Raw genomic sequence first — 25,988 nt, 5'->3', positions numbered from 1 at the left:
TAAAGTTAAAATATTTATTACAGAAATTTGTTACAAATATTTTATTTAATATCACAAGTATTACATGAGTAATTCTTGGGAATACGTAAATTAGTGTTAGGGGTGTGCGTGTCACTGTTAAGAGATGTCAGAGAACAAAAAATCCAATCTAAAACTTAACAGTAAGCATTTCTAGAGTACATAAGTAATTAATTAATATATTTCACTTAGTGTCATAACGAAAACGTGAATATTTTTTTTAGTTTTCAAACGAGTCTTCTTTTTCAATTTTCTCGAAAGCTACGCGTGAGAATAGATACTTATTCATTCAATTTTATTTACCAGGGTTATATCTATCGATTTGAATGAATTTTATGCGTTAAACGCTAATGATATTGAAATATAATGTACTTTACACTGAATGCCATTACGTAATCAATAAAGGGAAGTTTGCTTTCAAATTGTTGTGATCTATTATTTTCATTTTCTATTGTTCTAGTTTATTTTTTAATACTGTTATGTGTTTTCTTAATTCGTCTTATCTTTTAGCTACAGTAGGTGACTGAAAGTTTGAGTTTTGTATCCCTGTTATATCATTATAGTAGAATCAGCTACAAAAGGGAAAGAATCAATAATAGTACTCTATTTTAATAAAAGGGTTAGGATGTAGACCATGCCTGAGTGAAACTTCCAATTTTCTAGAGTTACTACAAATTTATATAATGCGTGAAATAGAGAGAATTGGAAGTGTTATCTGGGCAATGATAATATCAGGTTCTTTCTTTGACCTATGATAGTTTTCGCCATTTTTTCTTTACCACTACAGGAGCATGAACCTTTTTATTGTGTGGGCATTTCACTAATTTTACTTGATAGAAGTTTAGTAACTAAATATCTGTGAACTTGACAATTAGTTTTGTTTATTCTCTTATGTTCATTCCATATCGTGTTTTCCTTCTTGTATAGAGTGACTGATGTTTGTTACTACATATGTCTGAATCATATATTATCCATAGACAGTTGGTAAAATAAGTTTAATGTAGTTTAGGTAAATTGCGTGGAAGAAATACAAAGTCACTAGAAGTTATGTAGAAATGAAAATGAAATTACTAGTTTCCTTCCTACGATGATGGGTTTTTGCCTCAAGAAGGCGGATGTCTTACGAAGGTAAATAATTAATTAATAATTCGTGGAATAAATGGAAAAGAAACGTAAAAGCGTTCAGAAAACTCATGGATGAGATGTTGCCTAATCCAATTTACCTGACTCTACGATCAAGTATGGAATCCTTCATACCAGAGATGACTTATGCTCTATTCTGATATATTTCATTTCTTGCCATATTTCGGAGCAAATCTTAAGTTATTTCTATATTATCTTTTAAGACGATATACTTTCAGTATTTTTGAAGCAAATGAAAATATAAACGTTTAATCTATCTATCTATCTATCTACCTATCTATCTCTCTCTCTGTCTCTCTCTCTCTCTCTGTCTCTCTCTATACATACATACATATACATACATATATATATAAATGACTATTCACGTGACTTCATAAATCTCGAAATACTCGACCGATCTCGATCACATTTTCAACATAGATGAGGCACGGGCATGTAATGTGTTTTATCGTTTCACTTTGACGGTACAACGTAAAGGAGGGAAGGGTCAAGATGCGTAAAAATAAATCAAACACAATAACTCTTGAACTACGTGACCGATCTAAGTCAAATTTGCCATATAGATGAGATTTGGGCCTGAGATCACGTTGATGCTACGACTTAGGGGAGAGGAACGGAACAGATATTTATAAATGACAGAAAATAACAGATATTAATGTTGAACTAATAGTTTTCAGGGTCGATAAAACGAACACTGATACTTCTGATACCTTTTAAACCTAAATTCAGACCTACAGCTCGGGAAGAGGAAATATATATATATATATATATATATATATATATATATATTAGGGTAGTCCTTATTTATATGGAGAAAATAAAGTTAGGAATTTTCTTGCACGAGCCCCGTAAAATGATTCCATATGGTACTAAATTAAGCCATGAGAAAAATTAGATCCATTGAATAATTTTAAATCGTGCCTCAAGCGACCTAAAGTTTTGAATCCGATTACAATACATAGTATATGGGGAAAATCTGGAAGAAGCCTTTATAACTTAGAAACGGCTTAATGAAATGGGAAGATATCTTGGATAATGGAACTAGAAAAAGAGACCAATCTAATCTTGTATAGCATTATCATGTCGGCCATCTTAAAGTCCGCCATCTTGAATTCAGGCAAAAAAAATTAGATAGGAAGAGGATCATGTGACATATCGCTTTGAGGTACCGTTTTACCAGAAGCACAAATCTGGCATTATTTTCAAGTTACCTATAATCATGTAAGAGTTACTACGTGTGAAAAACGAAATGCTTCGATGTAATGTTATTTTATTGTAGTTATGAACAACAGATTTGTAAGAACTTTGGAAGTTTTTTTTTTTTTTTTTTTTTTTTTTACATAAATTCAAACCAACTGCTAGAGAAGGCTAAATCTTTGTTTCGCTATATGAACTACAAATAAGTTTCCATCAAGATGATTCATAGACCATTATGAGGAAAGAGAAAAATTATAACTTGGAAGAAATTAAAATATATCTAATTTGTGTAGTAGCTTTATGGTAAGTTTTCAATCTTATTTGCTGCATAGTTCACTTTTGACATATCTAGGAAAAGATTATTTGTGGGCCTTCACTATCTGCAAAACAAACTGTTTGTGATTCTTATTTTTCGTAAGAAAGTTGTTGTACGTCGTAATCTTCTAATAGTTTCATTCCCCTTTCTGCTGCATCCCTTGTTACGTGAATTAACTTAACTATTGTCTTTCCTTGAAGATAGTCATTATTATTTAACCATGAAATCAGATCCCACTCAGAAATCCTTTGGGTGTTTTAAATCTCTCGAGGAAAGTTTGCGTATTTGTTGTAATAAAACCAATGATTTCTCTTTTAACAAGAATTTTTATCATATCACCTCTGCGTCAAGCCTCTTTGCTGTTTCACGGTTTCTCCTTACATTCTCCTGAGCTAGTGGTCTACTATGCCACGGTTAATTGCATGCATGGAGAGCATGCCCGCGACCGTTCGGTCTATTTAATGGACCGGTTTCGCAAGAATGTAATGCACCCCGCCCGTAGTTCCACAATATACGCTATTGTTTCCTCGTGCACGAAGTGCACCGTCAGAATTTGTCCCCTAATTCTGACTCGCCAAAGCGATGTAGTTGACCTACTGGTTGAGGCAGACTGCTAGCGAGTCAGTCCTACCATCCTCTACAGGCATGGCGCCCGAGCGTTATAAGGCAAGCTCAATTCCGGCCCGTGTTCACCGTTGCCCAGATGCCTGGGATTGGCTCCCACAAGCTACCGAATCCCACGGTATGACCACAGCCCGGCAGACTCCAACCCAATCCGGGGCCCCAGACCTCTATCGTTCAACTGGCAACCGCCTTGTCGTGTAGAGGTACCACGCACACGTCGAGATACTCCCGTATCTCATCCCAGACCCAATGGTACGTGTTAAGTTACCATTTGAGTTTGGTGCCGACCCATATCCCACAGAGTTTCCTCCCTTTAGCAGGATCAGAACCGTTACCCAGATTCCTGGGATTGGCCCCTCCCCCACCTCCGTTTGGTCCCTCGCTGGCAGGAATCCAACACTCCCCCCGGTAGGGTCGTCCGAACAATACGGGACTTCCTCTAGTTACGGTAGAGGTACACCGTACATTACCAGAGCCAATGACTGATGTAGACCGTTTGCTCATAGGCAGACATTGTCATTTTGGAGCCGTGTCTCCCGAGGGAGCCGTGTCTTCCCTGGTAGGCTCGCCCAAACAATACGGGCTACCTATCTTTAACGTGTTTAGGTACCACGTACACGTTGTAGCAAGGCTACCTGTCCGAATCCCAATGGTACGTGTAAGCCACCATTAGAAGGGACACCCACACCCTTCCTCCGGTAGGGTCATTCAAACAATACGGAACTTCCTCTTCTTACGGGAGAGGTTAACCGTACATTACCAGACCCAATTTACTGATGTAGACTGTCTACCTTTAAAGACAATGGCCATTTGGGAGCGGCGGCTCCCCTGGTAGGGTCGTGGCAACTGCACCCAGCTCACACTACTGGGACGAAGGAGGGACCCACTTCCTCTACAGTTTTAATTCTTTCAATCATTTTTTTGTTTTTCTATAATGCTAACTTCATTTTAAAAAAAACAACGCTAAGTGTTCCTCCACCAAGTATCAGAGATGGCGAGAGAATTTAGAAAGAATCACTTCAGATAATTCAGCATCTATTTGTCTATAACTGTACAAACCTTTCAAAAATTGCAGGTCTTGTAATGGTGAATGAGATGCTTGATTACATTTAAAACAAGCATTAACATATAGTCGTATCAGAAAAATGCATACTCTCTGAAGATCCGTTTCTATTTGCTTCGTTAAACGAAACTGTTGGCGAAAGAGAAATATTTTTAAACAGTAGATTGCTTTTCCCATCCACCTTGCATGGTGAATTGTTCCAGGCAAACGAAAGAAAACTGCTCGAAGAGGTATGCCACCCAAGAATATGATGACCAGTCCTAAAAATTCCCTGTAATCTTCTCTGCGGTGTCCTGCTTCTACAAGTTTGATAACAAAATTTAACACTTCATTTCTTACATCGGAAATATTGTTCCTTACATCATCATCAATTCCTGGAATAAAGTTAGTGCAATCTATTTTAGATCACTCGTTCTGAAAACGCTTAAATAGAGGAACGTCCGGTCCAGATGCAAACCAAACACAACACTTATCAAATACATATTTTAAAACCATAAATGTGGTGTCTACAAGGAAGATATAGAAGATTTTTGTGGAGCTTCTGCTCTAGCCGTTGACATGACCCATATTGCAGGGAGTAGTGTCACAACAAACTGCTTGCACGAGCCTTATCAAGTTCCATTCTTCAAGTGAATAAACTATAGAAGAAGCAATATGTTCTCCTCTTGATCATGACAAAATGGGAACACCAATTAGCCTCTCATGACCATCCTGTAATAATTATTGATAACCTGTCGACAGTCTCTCTGCCAGTCAAATTCAGCAGTAGTTTTCCGTCCCAATGCACTACTAACGCACTTGATGAACTCTGAAATTGTTTTTTGTGGTTCTGTGCAACTTCGCTATGGATATTCTCTCGGCATTAGGAATGGAAGACCTATTTATTACTAGTTCCTATACATCATGGCCTAATGCTTCTGCCGTCACTGTCAGATCTATCAGTGACCTTGTATCGATCAAGAGCAGCAACCTGTAGTGAAGTAATAAAATTAATTTTTCCCCTTTTACATTTATTAGAGTGTCCGGGCACACATGCATCCATTTTTACATTTTCTCTAACATTCTCAGCTGGGTTTTCCTCTTCATTACTTGAACTGCTTACTTTCATATCTTTTGGTGTATAAAGTTCAAACAAATCATTTTCACAAGTGAATTTTCTTTTGAAGCCGTACATATCCGTTTTGTTCTTTTCGCGCCAAACTCTCGTCTTTACCAAGTATGTTACCGGGGTGTCCCTTCTGTCTTTGAAACAAAATAAACTATCTCTCTTGATTTCAATAATACCTAGAGCATTAGCGTGTGCTATATCAAATAAATCAGGCAAGATGTTTGAGAAGGCTTCTTTTTGCCCTTGCACTTCACTCGACCTTTTATTGTTCTTCTGTAATTCTCACCATTTCTCATACAATACAATCAGCTTGTCAATACTGTGTTGGGTATCTTTTACCAGAATCCTTGCCTTCTACCAAAACACCTCAGTTTTTTTTAACAGCTAATCATGCACTTTCCCTCACTGTCAGATTTACCGTTCTCAAGTTGTAGAAAAAGACATTTAACACTTGCTTGTTTGATTGTAATTTACTTTCCAGAATCTGTTCATTGGCTCTACCAATTAAATAAATTTCTTTGCGACACATGGTTGTATCCGCAGTTTGCATTTTTCCATTAAAACTCGCTAGAAAAGTGAAAATGTTCAACTGTTAACCCTGACATTTGAACTAAAATAACCTTTTTTTAAAACAAGAGTTTCATTCCCCTCCGAGGATAGGTGGGCCGTGGAAGGCAATACCTTCTCTGTGGCCAGAGTATAAACCTTTCTTCTGTAGCTTACAAATACTCAAATAGATATAAAATATTTTGGTGGGCTTCAATTTAATATTACAAATCGAATGTCACGCAGCAAAATTACGGCAAGCAAACGAAATAGTTTGCCTACAAAATTATAATTAAAATATTTTCTGTTTATGCATTTACACTTTAAATAACTAAAAAAAGAACTTACAAAGTATAAACACAGTATTTGCTACTACCATATATTGACCAACTAAGAAACCAAATTAAATAGGAAGTAATTACATTGTATTGAATATGGCAGAAATAAATATGCTACTCCAATAATTAAATTCGTTAGTACAATTATCATCGTTACGGTATTTACTAAGGTTAATATATGATTGAATAATAATACCAGAAGCACAAATCTGGCTCTATTTGAAACACACTTTTAGTAGTGTAAGAATTATTACCTGCTAAACGACCTGTGAAAAGGAGAGATCTTTTCACAGGTAATAATTCTTACACGACTAAAGATATCTTTAAAATAGTGCCATATTTGTGCTTCTGGTGAGACGATACCTCAAAATGATATGTCACATGACACTCTTCTTATTTAAAACTTTTGACCTGAATCCAAGATGGCGGACTTCAAGATGGCCGCCATGCCAATGCTACACAAAATTAGGTGTGCCCCTTCCTCTAGTCACATTATGCAGATTATGCAGAAAACAGAAGAAGAAACTATTGGTTGCAAGGAAGAAAGACGAACCGAATGTGCTGTTGTCAAAGCATGGAACAAAACATGGGGACAGAAAGTTGAGGCGTTGCAATCAAGCGATTGGAGAAAGATGAGTAAAGAGCTAAAGAAACAGCTCACCTTCTGTGGAGTGTAGCCCTGGCTTTCACAAATGTTCATAATGATGTCCCCGAACAGCAATACAGAGATTTATTCCCTGTACGTAATTGTGAGCAACAGCTTCCAACTCGGCCACGTAGATGGTCCGGAATGCGGTTGTAATGAGGTCTTGCATGTTGCGAATTGTAGTTGTTCGGTTGACATACACAAGATCCTAAATTCGACCCCAGAAAAAATAGTCCATACATGTAAGGTCGGACGACCGCGGAGGAAACTGTGAAGTGGAATCTCTTCCGATCCAGCGTTGCGGAAATAAGCATTTAGCTCTTACCTACATATGGCAGCATTATGGGCTAGACAGCCATCTAATTGAACCCACAGCACCAGACATATATGGATCGGTTCGTTTTCCAATAGTGGCTGTAGATGGTGTCGCAAGAAATCACGAAACATTGCACTTGTTAAATGACACCAAAAACCATGGCCCAATGACCTGAGTCCCTACAATGCCACCCCACACATTAATGCGCCATCGGTGTTGCCGATTGACTTCTCTCATCCAGTGAGGGTTTACCGCTGCCCAGTAATGTGCACTGTGGAGATTCATGTTGCCTTCACTGCAGAATGTCGCTTCATCAGTCCACAAAATCAAGTGAATTAAATTCGGATGATCTCTCACGCGATTGACCGCTCAGTTGCAGAACAGAAGCCGTAAATTACAGTCCGCATCACTTAGTTCTTGATGAAGAGAGAAGTGGTACGGGCGAAAATGTTTTTTCCACAGAATACGAAGGACACTAGTTTGACTGATACCACGATCTCGCGCGATCTGCCGCGAAGATACATGAGAATTTACTGCAATAGAGGCATACATCAATGGTAACGTCTTCAGTCTGTATGACTCTTCGCCGGACACCACAGCGTCCACGCATGTTGACTCTGTCGCAATCGTGCTGCTAATCTCCACAGCAGGTTGTGGGAAATAGTTTGTCGCTGTGGATAGCGTTCAGCGTATAATCGAGCCGCAGCCCTATAATTTGCCCGGCATTCCCCTAAAATCATGCACATTTGGAATGCCACCAAATTCGTATACCACATGAATTTTATTTATCGACATTTCCTACTACAATCACTCAAACATCAACACAATCAAAGAGGTTCCACTGCTTATGGAAGTTTCGTATTCGTCCCGTAACGAACTTGTAACGCACATGGGTAGTAGAACTCAATGCAAGACACCTTGTGCAGTACAGGGACCACTTTATCTCACTGCAGAGGTTAATCACTCTCTGTCTCTACACGCTTCTGTTACCTGTTTTGGCTACATCATCGCTCCATCTGCCCTCTGTCTGACATAGCCTGCTCGAGGCCGTATAGGCTATATCTTGAGCAAAGTCATGTACGTATTAGCTACTGGATCTACAAGAGTACCACCACACAATCACTGGCAACGATAAATGAGTGTGCTGTTCGAAATAACGACAAACAAGATATAACAAATAACGACACGGATATATTTCATATTGTACGTACGCACACAATATACATCGCGCGTCCACATCATTGTGGGTTTGTGCTACCCTTGGCTTAGGCAGCGAGTTAATCCTGCAAAGTCGTTGGCGGTTGTTTACCAGGGCTTGGTTTGCACTTACCCTCCCGTTATTCGCCTGGTGTGACTGGGGCCACCCTCGCACCATCTGACTTTCACCTAGTAATGCGACCGTATTGCTGCCAACGAGGAAGAAATATGACAACGTGTTTCCTCTCGACGTTTCTCCCATTGTGCCATTGTGTCAATGGAGACACAACCACTCCACTGTTGTCGCTACTATTTTTATTGCATTCTACACATACAATTTGGTAGTTCAGTTGTTTGTTTGACGGCTCTATGTGCATTATTAGATGAGATAAAGGCCTGCTACAGGTGGTCAGATACAAGTCTGCAACAACACCTCTAGCGGCTAAATGGGAAAGGATATGACAAAGTTTGTCCTCTAAAAGTTGCATGACATTTCATGTTTTTCAAACGATTCCAACAGCTACACCACTTTCTATTTCAAATTTTGAAGTTGCCCCCGTTGGAAGTATTCACGAGAAGCCACTGGTCTCGCTACTATTTTTATTGCATTCTACCCATTTGATTTGGTAATGCATTCTACCCATTTGATTTGGTAATACATATATATATTGTGGAAGTACTCGATTTTCGAGGATAATAAGTTGTATATTTTGATTTTATTTTTATGTTTATGTCGCGGAATTGTTAATAAGGTTATGGGAATTTAATGTTGTAAATGTGAAGTAAATGCAAGCTGCACAGTCTGGTTAACGTTTGTGTCAGCAATTTATTGTAAACACTTGTGTATAAGAATGTCATCGTTAAGAGTCTGGCAATGTAGGAAGGAAATGTTGACAATGTGTCTTTCCTCACATTAGCCAGATTCTAGAAATTGTATAAACTGAATCTGTAGGATTTTATGAATTTCATGAGATTACGGATGTACGGAGAATTGCTTAGAACCGGGAAATCAGAGCGTGTCGAGGATTGCAATTTTGAGTTTTGACACATGGAAGGAATTTGTCTCTCCATGTGAAAACGGTGTTACACGTGCCGCAGCAGACGAAAAAGCAGACGATGGTAGTTGGACCCCGCCAAACAAAACCGGAGGACGAGAAGGTTTTGGGTGAGTTCACGGACAGTTCTTAGATGAGTTCTTGGAGAGTTTGCCGAGTTACGACAGCGAATAATTCTTACAAGTCAATGATCAATTTACCGTGATCACTCTTGGGTTCGATTTTGGAGAATCGAGTTTCATTTGAATATCAGCCAGATGACAAGAGAAGACAGTACGTTGTACTTCAACATATTCTAACGACGCAGAACTTAGGCAGAGATTTGCATTGAGAGGAGCCATTCCTCAATGCCCATTTTCGTCGTCCACCAACAAGGAATTTCAGCTTAAGGAGCAGAGTTCAACACCAGAACGACGAGGGAATACACCAGTTTAATCCAGGTATGTGTGGCACCGAGTCAGAATTCAAAGCTCAATACTTGATCGTTCTGTACCTGTCTGGCAAATGAATCCGAATATCCGTTATAGCTAACATTCATAGATCTTACAGTTCATTCATAAGATTACCGAAATACAGTGTTTTATTTTAAATGAAGTGGACGTATCTTTATTTGTCTAATCCCCAAATGAGAAACCTCTCGCAAGTTAATTTTATAGTTTGTCCCACTCATTCTAGATGGTGAGTGGTAGGCGCCTAGTAGCACTCAATTTGCATCCCCAATTAGGCACTGAGTGGCTAGGTTGTCATGGTGGATTGCTGGAGTTCAATCCTAGTTTTGGCCAGAATTTAGATTAACATGGTAATAAACAATAGTAAATTTAAATCCCTCCCTTCCCACCCATGGTGAATTATGTGCGTTTAGTTAATTTAAAACAAGAGTAAATTTAAAAACCCTCCCTACCCACCCATTCATGGTAAAGTTTGTTAAATTAGTAACTTATGTATTTGTGAATGAAACCCACCCATCCCACCCTCGCTTCGATTCAGCATGACAGTAAAACAAGGGCGACGACTGAGTTCGATTCTCGATTGAATAACAGAAATGTGCATTAGTGATATTTTTAAAGTAAATAACGGATTACGTTCATCAAACCTAGTAATTATATGGTAGTTTGTGTTAGAATATTAAGGTTAATAACAATAACACATAAAGTGATAATATTACAAGTTTACAATAAAAATAATAAGAGAAAAGAAAGGGAAATAATTTTTGTTGTTGTTCTGGATACACAGAACGGATGCATGAATCAGGCAGGTTATGCTGAGCGGAAGACGATTGTCGCTCAAGCGTTTAAGCACGAGTGGAGCCGAGTAGACACGAAGGCACACGATTACGTCGAGAGCCGCACGAAAAATTTGCTCCGTATCGTAGTTACGAGCAGAGTAGGCGGAATAACAAAGACAAACCAGTTGTTGTATAATACATTAAATATAACCTACATTAATCCTAGAAGTGAACTATTTAGTATTTATTTTGAAGTAAATAGTAATAAGCGTCACAATGTTGTCTCTAAAAAACAATCACAGGGTGCACTATCCTGTTCTTAAAGACAATGGAAAACCTGCGACGATGTTCAGTAAATCTAGGTACTATTCATTAGATTTAGGAGTTTTAAAATATTTTGCGGAATATTATCCGACATATGATGAAACAAAGGAACAGACGTTTAGAGATAACGTTCTGGGTCGCAGATACAAAAACTATTACATGATTGAATTCTCAGAGAAGAATTTCAGCGTTGATGATTTGGTAGAATTAGGATTCAGGAGACACTTTTTGTCTATAATTACTGGTATTTCAGAGACAAATACGTTAATACGCAACGCTATATTTTTCGCAATCAAAGAAGATAAACTTAAATACAAAGTATGTGCGTTATTCACTAGTGGTGCTAGTCAAGAACTAGTGAATCAATGGCTTGATCGTTTTAGGAATAGATTTGTCTGCACTCAGGCAGTAAAAATTTCAGAGTTTATTAGTACAGTAGCGTTATATGAGAAACAAGCAAAAATAGTAGTGGCAAGCGATAAATCGTTGCTAGATTTAGTAGCTTTTGCGTTGTTCTTTAAACAACGGACACCTTGGTTATTAGCCTAGAGATGACCAAGAAAGTAGAAGAGTTTTGTGTATAGATATTAGTATTATTATTATTATTATTAGATATATGTATAGGATAAGGATATATTATTAGTAATTATTAATGTTTTAAGTATTTAGTTAGGATAATAATTTGATTATAAGATATTTTGTTTAGTAATATAGGACAGAAATATATGGGTAATTATAGTAGTATTATTAATATTGGAAGAGGAAAATCTGACTATCAATTGGTTTTATTGCAGTATGTCTTTATGGCGTATAGTTTTAATGTAATTTTAATAGTGACGTAATAAAAAGAATAAAAGTAGGACAAGACTATGGAGAAAGAAAAGCAAAACAAAGAAAATGAAACATGAATGATTTTGTGATTAGTTTTGCATTAGGATTTTAGATGTAAGAGAAGGCAAGAAGAAAAAAAAACACAAAAATGAATGATGCAATTGAATTAGATTTAATCTAGACATAAGTTAAAATTAAGAAATCCTGATAATTAGGCCAAACCTTTCATTAGGGGAAACTCTAATCAGGAAGGAAATCCCATTCTCGTCGAGTTAAAATTGGGCGATTACCGAACGTCGATGAGAATATTTTATTTATTATGCAACATAAGTCTTCCGTGATTGTTGAAAAGAGACACAGGAGTTGACTCGTACATCACGTGAAAGCCGTGCAAATTTTTTTTGGTGGAGATATCCTTCATTTTTAGCTAATCCCTTAGCGTAAGATTAAAATTAAGATAGAAATAATTAGTGAGTAAATCATTCGATATTCTAGGGAATACTAGGATAGTCAGAAGAGAGATAGATGTTAGTAGTGCATCTAAAATATAGTAGAAATAGAATATAGTTATATTCTTCTAGTATAATATAAAAATAGTCTAGATTAATCGATTCAGTTGTATTAGTAAGGAAGAAAGAGGAAAAGAGTTGGATTTTAGGAATGTGAGAATTGAGAAGAAGGAAATTTTAGTGAAGATAGAGTTAGAAAGTAAATAATTAAAGACGTAAGACGTAAAGAAATAACCACCAGTAGATCTATAACATAGACTAAGAGTAATAATAAAATGTGGATAGAGAGAAGAAGAGAGAAATAATAAATAATGAATAATGTTTAATAAGTAAATAAGAGAAGAAGATAGAAGTAAATAATGAGTTTATAGATTTAAGCATGCATCGACGAATAGATATATAGATAAATATGTATGCATATATTAGCGCTAGGAGTACTCCATGAGAATATAAGAAGTAGATATAGAATATATATATGAATAAAGCGCAAGAAAAGAAGAAAATGGAGAAATGTTATCGGGGACATGCAGAGGATTTTTCCTGCAGAAGAGAAGCCCTGAACAGATATAGAACTTATTCGAGTTGGAAATATGAAGTAGTTTTAGACTTTCTTCGATAGTAGTCCTTCTCACACGCTATAGGCCCTGTCGGCAATTGTTAAAATAATGTAATAATTTAATATGTTAATGTAGAAATAAGTATAGTATAATAAGTTAAGAAGTTTAATAGTAATAAATAATAATATGAATTGTTGACTTAGTAAAATTGTTAGGGAAAGGCCATCCTAAACAATGTAACTAGGCAAATAAGTAAATAATAATAAATAAATATAATAGTCTATGGTTATGATCTAAGAGTATAAATAGTCAAGTCTTCGATATTGATGAAAAAAAAAAGAGATTCACGTCACGAAAGTTGATCAAAATTTAGGTATGAAGAAGAATTAAGTTGTAAAATTTGAAAACCGGTCAGATTTTGTAAAACCATGTATATAGATAGTTATAAATATGCTAACTGTAGCCAATTGTTGATTGAGATGATACGGCAAGTCAGGCTGCCGTATTTAACAACCAAAGCCTTCAGGATTTTTAGGAAATGGAAAATCCATCATTTCTCTGAATCACAATCAATTTTTGTATGCAGTTAACAAGTGTTAGGGATAATAATAATTATAGGTTAAGAACAAGTAAATATTCATAGTATTTAAATAAATATATATATATTCGCGTGTAAAATTTTTTTTGGTACTTACCCATATAGATAATCCAGTAAATAGTCCATTGTGTAATCCTGTGTAATGTCCATAAAGTAATTATATTCATTTAGTATATATCACGTATTAATCAATAACATTTTCACTTTTAAACATTTTATCACTTTATAATATTTTTAATTTTTAATATATTACATTTTGAATATTTTAATCACGAACGGATATGCCAGATTGGTAGAGTAATGATCGAGTACTAGTATGAATTTTGAATATCGGTAACACTACTGAAGTGCAAGAGATCCCGCACGCAATCCCACGAATAGAGGTCACGAATTGGAACATTTTAGTGAATTCCAATAAACATTCGACGTAGATAAAAACATTCACGTACATCATGTGACATAGTGGTTTTGTAAAATAAAGTGTTTTAAAACTAATAATATAATAAGTGCGACGGAATATTAGCACTCGATGTTATCCAGTAAACGGTGACGCGTGAACAGAATGACAGGAAGTTGAATTAACCTTGACAAAGCTTGATTGAAAAACTGTTGATCTTGCAGTAACTATGCTGGAGGTACATTCAGGATTTCCAATGCCCTGCGTTAGGATTTTCTTTCTGTTCAGATTAAAATCTCAGTGAATAAAATTTTCATGAAAATAAAACATTAATATGTTCAAGTTTTTACAGTGCGATTGTGAATATGTTAATTAACTATGTTCTAAAAACTATGTTACAAGTTTTTGTTTTAGATTTCCATTCACAGAGAGGTGGAAATAAATGAAGTTAAAACATTACTGATACGGCCAATAAATTTATTGGTTGGCACGTATGGACAGTCAGAGTAATGGAAGTTTTTGGTAATACGACACTATAAAAGCGTTGTCGCTAAGAGGAGATAACTCAAGAGTACTTGCAAACTAATATATATGTATTTATGCACAATCACTCTTGACAAAACGTGATGTGCAAGTATTTCAGCAAAAACTCGCTAGATGTCGCGAGGATATACTTTGCTACATTACATTTCAAATATTGTATTTTATAATTTTAGGAAGTAAGAGAAAATTAAAAATTCAAAGATATATATATTATGAATACATGTTAGGTGAAGGAATATCGATTACTATTTATATAATTTATTTTGCATAATAATACATATTTTATTTCATTTCAAGTTTATATTTATCTTTAAAATGGTGTTAGTATATATCATGTACAGGGTGTTTATAGAAAATCGCCCTCTTACGATGTCGAATTTGGTTTGCGGAGCAACCAATTTTTAAGGGGGGACATGTGGAAGTACTCGATTTTCGAGGATAATAAGTTGTATATTTTGATTTTATTTTTATGTTTATGTCGCGGAATTGTTAATAAGGTTATGGGAATTTAATGTTGTAAATGTGAAGTAAATGCAAGCTGCACAGTCTGGTTAACGTTTGTGTCAGCAATTTATTGTAAACACTTGTGTATAAGAATGTCATCGTTAAGAGTCTGGCAATGTAGGAAGGAAATGTTGACAATGTGTCTTTCCTCACATTAGCCAGATTCTAGAAATTGTATTAACTGAATCTGTAGGATTTTATGAATTTCATGAGATTACGGATGTACGGAGAATTGCTTAGAACCGGGAAATCAGAGCGTGTCGAGGATTGCAATTTTGAGTTTTGACACATGGAAGGAATTTGTCTCTCCATGTGAAAACGGTGTTACACGTGCCGCAGCAGACGAAAAAGCAGACGATGGTAGTTGGACCCCGCCAAACAAAACCGGAGGACGAGAAGGTTTTGGGTGAGTTCACGGACAGTTCTTAGATGAGTTCTTGGAGAGTTTGCCGAGTTACGACAGCGAATAATTCTTACAAGTCAATGATCAATTTACCGTGATCATTCTTGGGTTCGATTTTGGAGAATCGAGTTTCATTTGAATATCAGCCAGATGACAAGAGAAGACAGTACGTTGTACTTCAACATATTCTAACGACGCAGAACTTAGGCAGAGATTTGCATTGAGAGGAGCCATTCCTCAATGCCCATTTTCGTCGTCCACCAACAAGGAATTTCAGCTTAAGGAGCAGAGTTCAACACCAGAACGACGAGGGAATACACCAGTTTAATCCAGGTATGTGTGGCACCGAGTCAGAATTCAAAGCTCAATACTTGATCGTTCTGTACCTGTCTGGCAAATGAATCCGAATATCCGTTATAGCTAACATTCATAGATCTTACAGTTCATTCATAAGATTACCGAAATACAGTGTTTTATTTTAAATGAAGTGGACGTATCTTTATTTGTCTAATCCCCAAATGAGAAACCTCTCGCAAGTTAATTTTATAGTTTGTCCCACTCATTCTAGATGGTGAGTGGTAGGCGCCTAATAGCACTCAATTTGCATCCCCAATTAGGCACTGAGTGGCTAGGTTGTCAATATGTATGTATGTATGTAAATTATCAAAAATCACTGATAATAGTGCCGAATTTATACTTGTCGGAGTCTTTGTAATGAACAATGATGCTTCCAATGCCGTGTAAAGCCAAATTAAGCCCCGCAACTTGGGAAAGGGAGAAGTGATATACAAAAATGAGAAAATAACCGCTACTAGTGTCTAATTCATAGCTTTTGGGGCGCTGAGACTAACAGAAACACTTCCGATGCTGTTTAAATCTAAATTCAGAACTTTATGTCCAAAATGAAACGTATTTTCCCCTGCAAAGAATAGGTATTCTGCTAGAATTTTATAAACCTGAAATTTTTCTGGAATTCGTTATCTGAAAAATATTTAACTTATCGTATTTTTTTACTTGTAAGACTAGAAATTATAGACTTCAACATTTGAAAATCGGTTTTAGTCTATCCTCTCCCTGCTTGAACTCTAATCAAAACTATTTTTTTACCTTAATATTTTTTCTGCGAAAAATAAGTGATTGCTTATGTTGGACTTTAGCTTAAACAAACAGTTGTAGACTTACTTGAAATATCCGACTTTGGTAGCTAAGATTCCTTCTACTTCACATCCTGCATAACATTGGCAAGATTTGTCACCTCTTTGCAATTCTATAATAAAACAAAGTTACGGAAAATAAGAATAAACCCAAATATTTGTATGCTACTATAGAAGCAATAGACAGTAACGATAATGCTAACGTGTGTTAATTAAATTATCAGCATAAGTTCATTATGCAAAGGGAGACCACCTTACCTAATAGTCCCATAGCAGAACATGCCGCGTTCTGCGATGTGAACGCAGAAAATTTGCAGAGAATGTGCAGAAAAATATCAGAAAGAAAAACTATTAGCAAACAGAAAAATATAAAAACATGCCTGCTATGTGTAGATGTCTTAAATTCACGGAAGATTCGCATTCGCATAGTTTGAACTGTTTTTTACGTCGCGTAAAGTCTTCTTTTAACACCCACAAGTGTTTCTTCTGCAGAAAAGTTTTGACTTACAAAGTTTATCGTAGAAAGAGAAGGAAAGTTCTGCCATCAGGCCTAATAGTATAAGTTATATGTCTCTAAGTATGTGTATGGTTCTTATATGAAAGTAAGTCATAATACATAGAATATGTCTTTTGACGTCGCGTGTTTTTCAAATAGAGTACACAAATAAATAAAATCTGGCAAAAAGGATCACGCACTACATGTTTCAATTTCGTTTGCTAGGTGTGAACCGCTGAGATGCTTGCTCTCATTCAAAGGCGAGATGTATAACTTGTACTACCTCTGTAAGAAAATATTAGTGTCATAATCAGAAATTTCATTAATGCATAGTTCATTATCAGTTCCATCTCAATAAGTCGCGTTGTTATCGTAAATTATATTTTAAGGTTTACAAAAAGTTGAGTTTTATTTTATTTCTATTTATTTTGTTATTTGAAACTATGTATGAGAATTTACACTCACCCATATTGATTTGTATATGTTTCACCTTTAGTTAAACGTTAGTAATACACTTGTGAAATTTGTTAATGTGTATTAGGAAGTATGAATTTTGAATGCATTGTGTTCTTTCGCTCTATCTCACCCTATATAAATATAATACTGACATGTATTTTAGAGTATGAAGTTGAAAACATGTGTATCTCTACAACAAAAACATACGAATTATTATGTTATATTGAAAAATAAGAGATTCAGCATATCTGCAGTTGAGTATGCAAACTCACAAAAACATAATTACTAGTTATTGGGTTTAGATATCAAAGGAGAGGTCTTTATTGCTTATTTCCTTTTGTTATGTCAAATCCTCTACGATATGTATGAATTGTTCCTCCGTGACACAAACGCCTTCAAAATTACCTGTGCGAGGTGCATCACCGCACAACTTGCACGTAAAAGAACTGGACATCTCAAAAGTTCCCTTTAGCATAAAAATCCTCATTAAAGAAACTCTTACCTCTTCATTTTCTACTTACGCAGATGAAAGAGAAAGGACATACTATATATTCTATTAGTACATTTTGAGTTAATGGGAAACATTAAGTATGAGTTTAGCTTAACATAAGAAAAGACACACCCACACTTGGTATACAATGTGTAGAATTGTTTATATAATATTAAGGCTATTCAAGTTTCTGTTAAACATTAAATTATGATGCAGGTACACAAAAAATACGAGAAGTATGTGTTAAAATTCTTCCTCAAAGCGCGATGAGCTGAGAGACGACACGAGCTTATGTACTGGCAAGATTTAAAAAATCAGGATTTTGAGACCTTTGTTCCCTTTATGCTTCAACGATTTCACAAGGCTGCATAGTAACTAACAAAATTACAAATAAATTTGGTAAAAGTGTGCTTTCTGAATGTCACTGTTATAAGGCTTGAAGCACATGGAAGATTTCCTTTCGTCGATGAAGTTCTACCTCTATCATTTGAACATTTCAAATGGACTTTAGAATTAAAGCATTCCCTTAGTTTGAGAACGGTTACAACACTCATGTCACAGTATATCACAGTAACGCTATTGGTATTTTCCCATACGTGTTCAAGACAATGACATTAGCAAATCGATTCAATCAGAGAAAACTAGATGAAATTATGCTAAGTAATAAAGTGCCTTGTTAATTCTTTTGATTCACTTTCTTCATTTTATTATTTCATAACTTCTATCATAAATAGCCCCTCGCTCTCCTTTTAATATATTAATCCTAACAATGTCTTCTTTACCTTTTCGGTGCAGTTGTTAGCAGGCAGCTTTTCATCAAAAGTACTCATAAATCTGTATCTTAACTTTGCATATACTGTGTTCAAAGTTTGCAGAAAACTGCTTAAGACATTATAGGTTCATGAAAACCAATATCATACATTTAAAATTAGATTAATTCACTATAATATCGCTTATACACTTTAATAAGACTTTACATAGGAAGTGTAAATTGCGAGAAAATGGAAGTGGAGAGAAATTATCTTCTACATGTTTGAGGACCTGAAATTTTTTCTGGTTTGAAAAATATTTCTTCCCTTCTGTTTGTCCATTTCTGGACAAGTAAAACGTTGCTCCCTTTCATTAGAAACTAGAAAACTGTTAGGTTGGGCATGTGGTGTAAAACATTTCTCTGGGATAGACTACAAAGCAATAAAACAGTTCGATCAAACACTCATAAACTGAAATAGAGCAATGATTGTACACTACATGGTATGTGGCTTGGTTTGGCACCTTCCTTCGATATATTTCGACTCAGTTTTATTAGTAATCGCCCGCTTAGCTGCATTTCGTTTTTTCAATACCTTATTTATTGTTTTTTTGTAATTAATAGTTTCTCTTTGCGCCCTCTTACCTGCAAGGAGTAATAGCGGGAAATTCAAATTTCCGTTCATGTAATAGCGAGAATCGGACCAGAATGCATTGTGAACATAGAAAAAGTGAAAAGATTAAGAAAAATGTAAATTGTAGGGAAACGTACATTCCGAGATCTTAAAACCGTGATTATACTGTTCTCAAGGATGTTATAAGATGCTGCACGTAAGTAATTTTACAATTCCATGTTTAGTTAAATCAACACCAAAAAATCCGATAAGATAAAAAGAAATAACTGGTAATACGGCAACTAATTGTCAATTCTGTTACAACAGATATCTTATAGCTACAATGGTTTATATGAAGCCTTAAATCTGTACATTTCTTCTCGTTTCATTATATAGCGCGTAGATTGCAAACGTAACCATTTTAAACGTCAAAGCAAAGATTTAAATGAAAACGGAAGAACAACACATGCTCACATATGGAGGACTTAATGTTTTGACCAGAAAAGAGCGGAGCCAATCAGGTTTACCGATGTTCGGTTATTCTTCGACTTCACCACATAACTCGCATTAAGATAGCTATGCGCATATAGTCTATATTATAACATATTTACAGCAAATATATATAAAGTCAAAAACTCACCAAAAATTTGTTAAATTAAACTTTGTGCTATGAAACTATACAACATACCTCGCTGACGAGCAATACAAATGTGTCCTTGAATATCACATGGCTCGTATTTTCCTACAATGTAAATAGTATATAATATAACAAAATATCCAGAACAAGAATGACAAACTAACCTACGTTAAAATACAGAGGTTAATCCATTTCCATATACACAGTTGTGTATAGCAACAAAATTATGCTCTAATTATCCCCACATCACAACAAGAGCTCATGTTTATACACGACACGTGCTAACGTTTGGAAACAAGCAGAGGATACACCGAACAGGAAGACACGAAAATCAACACGATGGAAACCGAAAGAGGATGAGCCATCTGAAGAGGGCCTATAAAAGAGGTACCACTGAGGAAGGAGCCATCAGTTGACCACTGATGCCCAACCCACAACAGCTTTGGAGGTTGCACTGGACTAAGGGGCTTTACCTATCTTAACATCCCTGGCTGATATGAAGCGAAGGGGATTTCTCAACACAAACCATATCTCACGAGGATGTCATGAGCCGAGGAGGTTTCCTAGGATCATAACCTAAAGTCGCTACAAGACACCCCGGTGGCTGCCATGAGCAAAGAAGTTCCCGTATGAAAGGTTACTTTCTTCTCCTTTGGTCATAAGGTAAATTCTGATATATATTAACTTTGTAAAACACTATCACTATTTTGTACTTTTATAAAAAAAATCGGCGAAGGGCTAAATTCCTGGTCCATTATTGTCTCTACCTACATAAAATATTACAATACGCACATACGTGTCACACTCTCATCTATCGTGTAGCAGATAGAATGCGTTGTAGTATACGCATTTCTGCTAAAGAGATTGAATTTGTGAACGGTACATTATGGCTCTTTTCCATGTAATTTTTAGCAGTCAACGCTCAGTAGAACAGTATCTGAACAATTATATTTCGATAGGACACTATTAGTCAAACGTTATGCACACATGTCTACTCCACAATCCACATTCAAACAAAATCAAATACAGGGGGCCACGGTGGCTCAGTGGTAGAGTTCTGGTGTATGATGTCCTTAGTTCGATCCTAGCTTGCGCCAAATGAGCTTAGTGGTAGGCAATCACTGAGTGTGTGAGTTTTCCCCGGGTTCTCCCGTTTCTCCCACTTTTTTCATTCCATCATTTCATTCATTTCTCATAATCCCCGTCTCCTTTAGTCTAGATGGCATAAAACCCAATGATATTCAATTTTCTCATTTCAAAATCAAATCCAGAAAATACATCAAAAACATACAAGACCAATGCTGAAGATCTTGGGTATGCGGCCTCTGCATATTAACTACTAGAGAGTGTTATGGCTGAAGATTTCAGGTAGTCCAATCAAGAGTGCAACGTGAAATCATCACAAATTAGTCTGTCACCAAAGCAAACGTGCATCAAATATTACCACGGTACATCGCGGAGCAAAAGTGCAAGGCAGAACGCTGTGTGAGCGGCACCTAGGTGACAATCGCTGCAAAATTATTGTGATAATAGATGGAGACTTAATCTATCTAAGTGACTGGAACATTCTATGACATATCTTGCCACGAAATACATGATTGTAACTTTGTGAGTGAATGAGAACAGAATATCTCAGTATGTTGTAGGATTATTACTAGCTTTTGCTGAAAATGAAAAGCAAGATATTTGAAAAATAGTTTATTTCAAAAATTCAAAATTATTACTTACTATTAAGTATATGTCATATCTCTAGTTTACACTGACGAAATAGAAGCACCATATGGACACGATACTAATCGCGCGGCACTGCACCAGAATAAAGCTGAAAGACATACGGATCAACTAGTGCTGGCATTCTACTGACTCATGGCAGCTGAATAGTACCCATGCTATTCGGTGCAGATATATTTACGTTAAAAATCCAGATTCTAGTCCATGGATTGTTGTGTTAATTAGCTTATCGAACTATGTATTTTACATCGCCGTGTTCGCTTGAAATGTATCTGGGAACTCTTCCAATTAGGAGTGCGATAATATACTGTGATGCAGCTACAGAACTTGTGATGATGTGGAATGTTTTATACCGATAGTGATCATATCGACAATAGTTAATGGTGGAAGGAGTGGAGTATAGTAGGTAACAAACAATATTATTTTCTTCTTTTGAAAACAGATCAGCCTCTGTATTCTTAATTCTTTCTCATACGAAAATATAACATTTAATAGAAGATGCATCTATACATTAGTATTTTTATTATATATAACAAATTTATAAAAATGACAACTTTATTTATACTAGTTCCTGAGTATCCACCTCAATTTAAGGAAACAAATAAAAGATTGGAGCATTCTAACTATACCTTAAAATTATTTACTAAGATCGGATCCAATCAGTCTAATAACAGTGGTCCAATAACCACTGCCTTGTATCAACGTTAAGTTTGCTCTCTTATATAGAGAGTTTACAATGAATATGGCGAGTAAACGTGAATTCAGAATGTCCAGTTGATAGTAACTGTATGACGAGGGTACATGAATTCATGTTATTCTCGACTCAATTAATCTAGTCACGTAACATTCTGTTCTTGTCTAACAGAAAAAAAATGTGCTCAATATGAAATAAGTGATGGTTGCTTTTCAACTTCCCACATTTTAAGTTAAAAAGTGGAGTTGAACAGGTGTGTCTTACATTAATTAATGATATGCTGTAGTTACTGACGAAACGTTTTCTTATAAAATAAGAACTAAATTATAGGCTATTTTCTAGAAGTAAACTACTCCTTGTAGAATTTTTTAAGAAATTACTTGTCATTTGTTTGGGTTATTAATGATAATTAAAAAGAGGTTTATTTTTACTCACTACGAGGCATTTTCCTTTGCCCTCTCCCTTCTGATCCTGCCACTATTTTGACTTCTGTGTGAAACTCTTTACTGCTTCAGAGTACGTTTTATTTACAGTCAGATTTGCCTGAGTGTGCACGTAATAATTAGATCTTACAGCTCTTGTGATGTATTACCGTGGATTTCGCACAATGTATATTATTTTAGGTCACAATAAATAATGTAAAACAGTTTGTGTTCCTAAGATGTGGGGAGTTTAAATTATTATTATTATTATTATTATTATTATTATTATTATTATTATTATTATTATTATTATTATTATTATTATTATTATTATTATTATTATTAAGCAATAATAGAATTATAATAACAACTACCTAACGAATAAAATTCGAATTTGAAATTCACTGATACGACGAAACTCGAATCCGGGTCTGCCGCTTGGCAGTTTCATAAGATACCTCTTCGTTACAAATCATATACGTAAAGCTGAGAAAATATACTTAGTTACTAAGTGTTAAACTAAGATATCTTCTAACAGTGATCTATTGTCTACCACTCAACTATTAAAAACAGTAAATCAAGTACTAACATGGATACTTCAACATAATCGTAATTACTTTTATTTTTATATTTTATATTGTACTTTTAATTTCCACCTCTATCATATAATCATCCTATATCAGGGGTTTTCTTCTGATCTCACGTCAAAAGCTAATTAACTTTCATTTTTCATCAACTACACATATATTACATAACAACGGAATCAACAACAAAAGTGACTATCAATTGTTTTTAAAAATAAATTCAACATTTCTTTTTATTCTTCTTCCTTGCAACATATATGTTTCCCTTAAATCCTTTTTACCTACTTCACTTCACTAAGTACATATGTTCGCTAAGTATATTTCATTTGAAAATACCTTGAAATTTGATCCTGACAAACCTAGAAACAACGTACAGAATTACAAAATAAGTAAAATGTGATTTGTGTAAGTTGCGGGTCCAACATTAAAAGCTCAGCCTAAACTTCACGAATAATTCGAGACGTCCACTCATTGATGAAGATCTGTTTAAACTATTTCTCAATTGAAGAAAGAAATGTTGAGCAACTCAATTTATGATCGTCTCTTCTTACAGCCTTAGTATTTCAACTAATCCTACGGTTTCCAATGGTTAGTTGAATGGTTTTCAACTAACATTTTTTGAATGAAGTAAATGGTCGTCGTAAGTAAGTGCTTACTGCATCGGATATCTGTCCCGACGGTCTGAGTTCGAATACCTAAAAGCTCGTATTATTACCATATTTCAATTTCAATTCATATTAAGTGTAATATTCAAGATCTCCTGTGGCGAAAAAAAGATATATTCAAATAACAAGAATGGTCGAGAATTCGAGAAAGTCGTAAATAAAGGCAAAGATTTACAAACTTAATTTAATTCCTTCAATTTCCAAATTCAATACTTTCAGATAACGTCAACAATTTTCTAGCTTATGTATGGCCATTTTTTCTGTGTCGTCTCACAAATAGAATGTAACGAAATAATACATTATGAACGTAGTAAATTATGCCATTGACATATGGAACTCATCGTACCAGACGGTCCAAACAATACAGATTGATCTTAAAGTGAATATTTTTTTCCTGCATCAATTCAAGAGTAAAATCTTGCTTCGTTTCTCCGCAGGCTTACCAACTGTCGTCTGCTGGTTGAAGTTTTACGCTTAAGCTGGGTTGTATCTGTCAAGATGTTTTCGATACCATCGAAAATACTCGACCCGACCTAATGGAGTTGTAGCACACAGCGTGAAATTACTTTTCTGGTAACTCTGCAAAAACTTACTTATGAAATTTGGAAATACTAAGGACTTAGATAATACTTACATCTGATACTACTTAATAGTGTTTTTCAATACTAAAGAACACTAACCAACTTGTAGTAGGTGGCCACAAAAAGCCAACAATCAGGATAGAAACGCAGCAAGTGAACCCTCACAATAGTACAGGGGTTTCGCTCGTAGGAAGCAGGTGCGTCAGCGATGTTGCATATACTTATAAATGAGGATGCGAAAAAACACTTCATATGGCATAAAAACGCATACCTTGAATACGGCAGAGCTTTGCATTATTCGTATTATCACTTTCTATGTTGCCTTCACATAGCGCTACACTTTATCACTGGTTCCTTATGAATGCGTAGTATCTACAGAATGCTATACAGTAGAATTTATTTGTTAAATTTGATAGCCATTTACTAAGAAATGTATCTTCTTACCTGATTATTTTCCTAATTTATGTAAAAATAAATCAAACAATATTTTCGTTTTATAAATTTGCTTTATAACACTGAGAAAACGTTTACATTGTTTTATTAAATACATACCATGATACTGAAAAATGAGAGGCGAACACTGGCATTTTTCCATTAGCTGTTGATATTCACATTGAAGTCTGCATGAATACTGACTGTAGAATGGACTTACATCCAACAGTTTCTCACGTCGAAAGTAGCAATTCCGTTGTTTTGGTGATAGTTTTCTTATGCGTGGAGAGCTCACTGTTTGCGTTATGACCACTGCATACGCCACAACATTTTCACCATTCTTTCCGCGTTGATACACAATTTTATTCAGACTGTTTCGAGGGTAATCGTATGGAGAATTCACAAATATCTAAAATCAGAAAGAGAAATTCATAAATAGTGAATTTCTCCTGTTTTCCACTTTTCAAAAGTAATACTAAAAGCATTTAATTTCTGCGTGAGCAGCAAGATTGTTAATTTAATTTTGTTAAATATTAGCTGTTGTGTTGAATATTAGTACACGTTCAGTATATGAAGGGTATGAGGCAAGGACATGGTAACACACAATTTTCCAATTGCTGCGTTTTGCAGCACCCGATAGACAGCAACGCATACTGCTTCGTTGAATCTTTTCCATTTAATTCTTCATATATAGTCTTATGTGAAAAAACAACTTTCGGACTTTCAAAATGAATTGTACAGCAGAAAAAACTAATTTCTTAAAATAGTAAAATTGTGGGTTGCCATGTTCTTGCCTCACACCATTGATATGTTCAGATAAATAAACT

General features: G+C 35.4%; 2 protein-coding genes across 4 annotated transcripts in view; one reads left to right on the top strand and one right to left on the bottom strand.

Annotated features, from left to right (window-relative positions):
• LOC145690387 (uncharacterized) overlaps positions 1 to 25,988 on the top strand; it is a 354,253-nt gene that overhangs the window by 154,907 nt on the left and 173,358 nt on the right. The gene's annotated exons all lie outside the window — the stretch shown is intronic.
• Positions 12,439 to 25,988, bottom strand: part of LOC145689320 (pickpocket protein 19-like) — a 65,786-nt gene continuing 52,236 nt past the window's right edge. Inside the window, exons 6-9 of the mRNA XM_081763462.1 lie at positions 25,282 to 25,570; positions 20,104 to 20,157; positions 16,641 to 16,725; positions 12,439 to 12,487 (exon numbers count right to left, since the gene is read on the bottom strand). Of these exons, the coding sequence (XP_081619588.1) occupies positions 12,439 to 12,487; positions 16,641 to 16,725; positions 20,104 to 20,157; positions 25,282 to 25,570 (477 nt within the window). The remainder of the gene's footprint in view (positions 12,488 to 16,640; positions 16,726 to 20,103; positions 20,158 to 25,281; positions 25,571 to 25,988) is intronic.

Source organism: Thermobia domestica, chromosome 7 (assembly GCF_964235325.1).
Source record: "Thermobia domestica chromosome 7, izTheDome1.hap1.1, whole genome shotgun sequence".
Classification (NCBI taxonomy): Eukaryota; Metazoa; Arthropoda; class Insecta; order Zygentoma; family Lepismatidae; genus Thermobia; species Thermobia domestica.
This window is presented reverse-complemented; position numbering and strand designations above follow the sequence as displayed.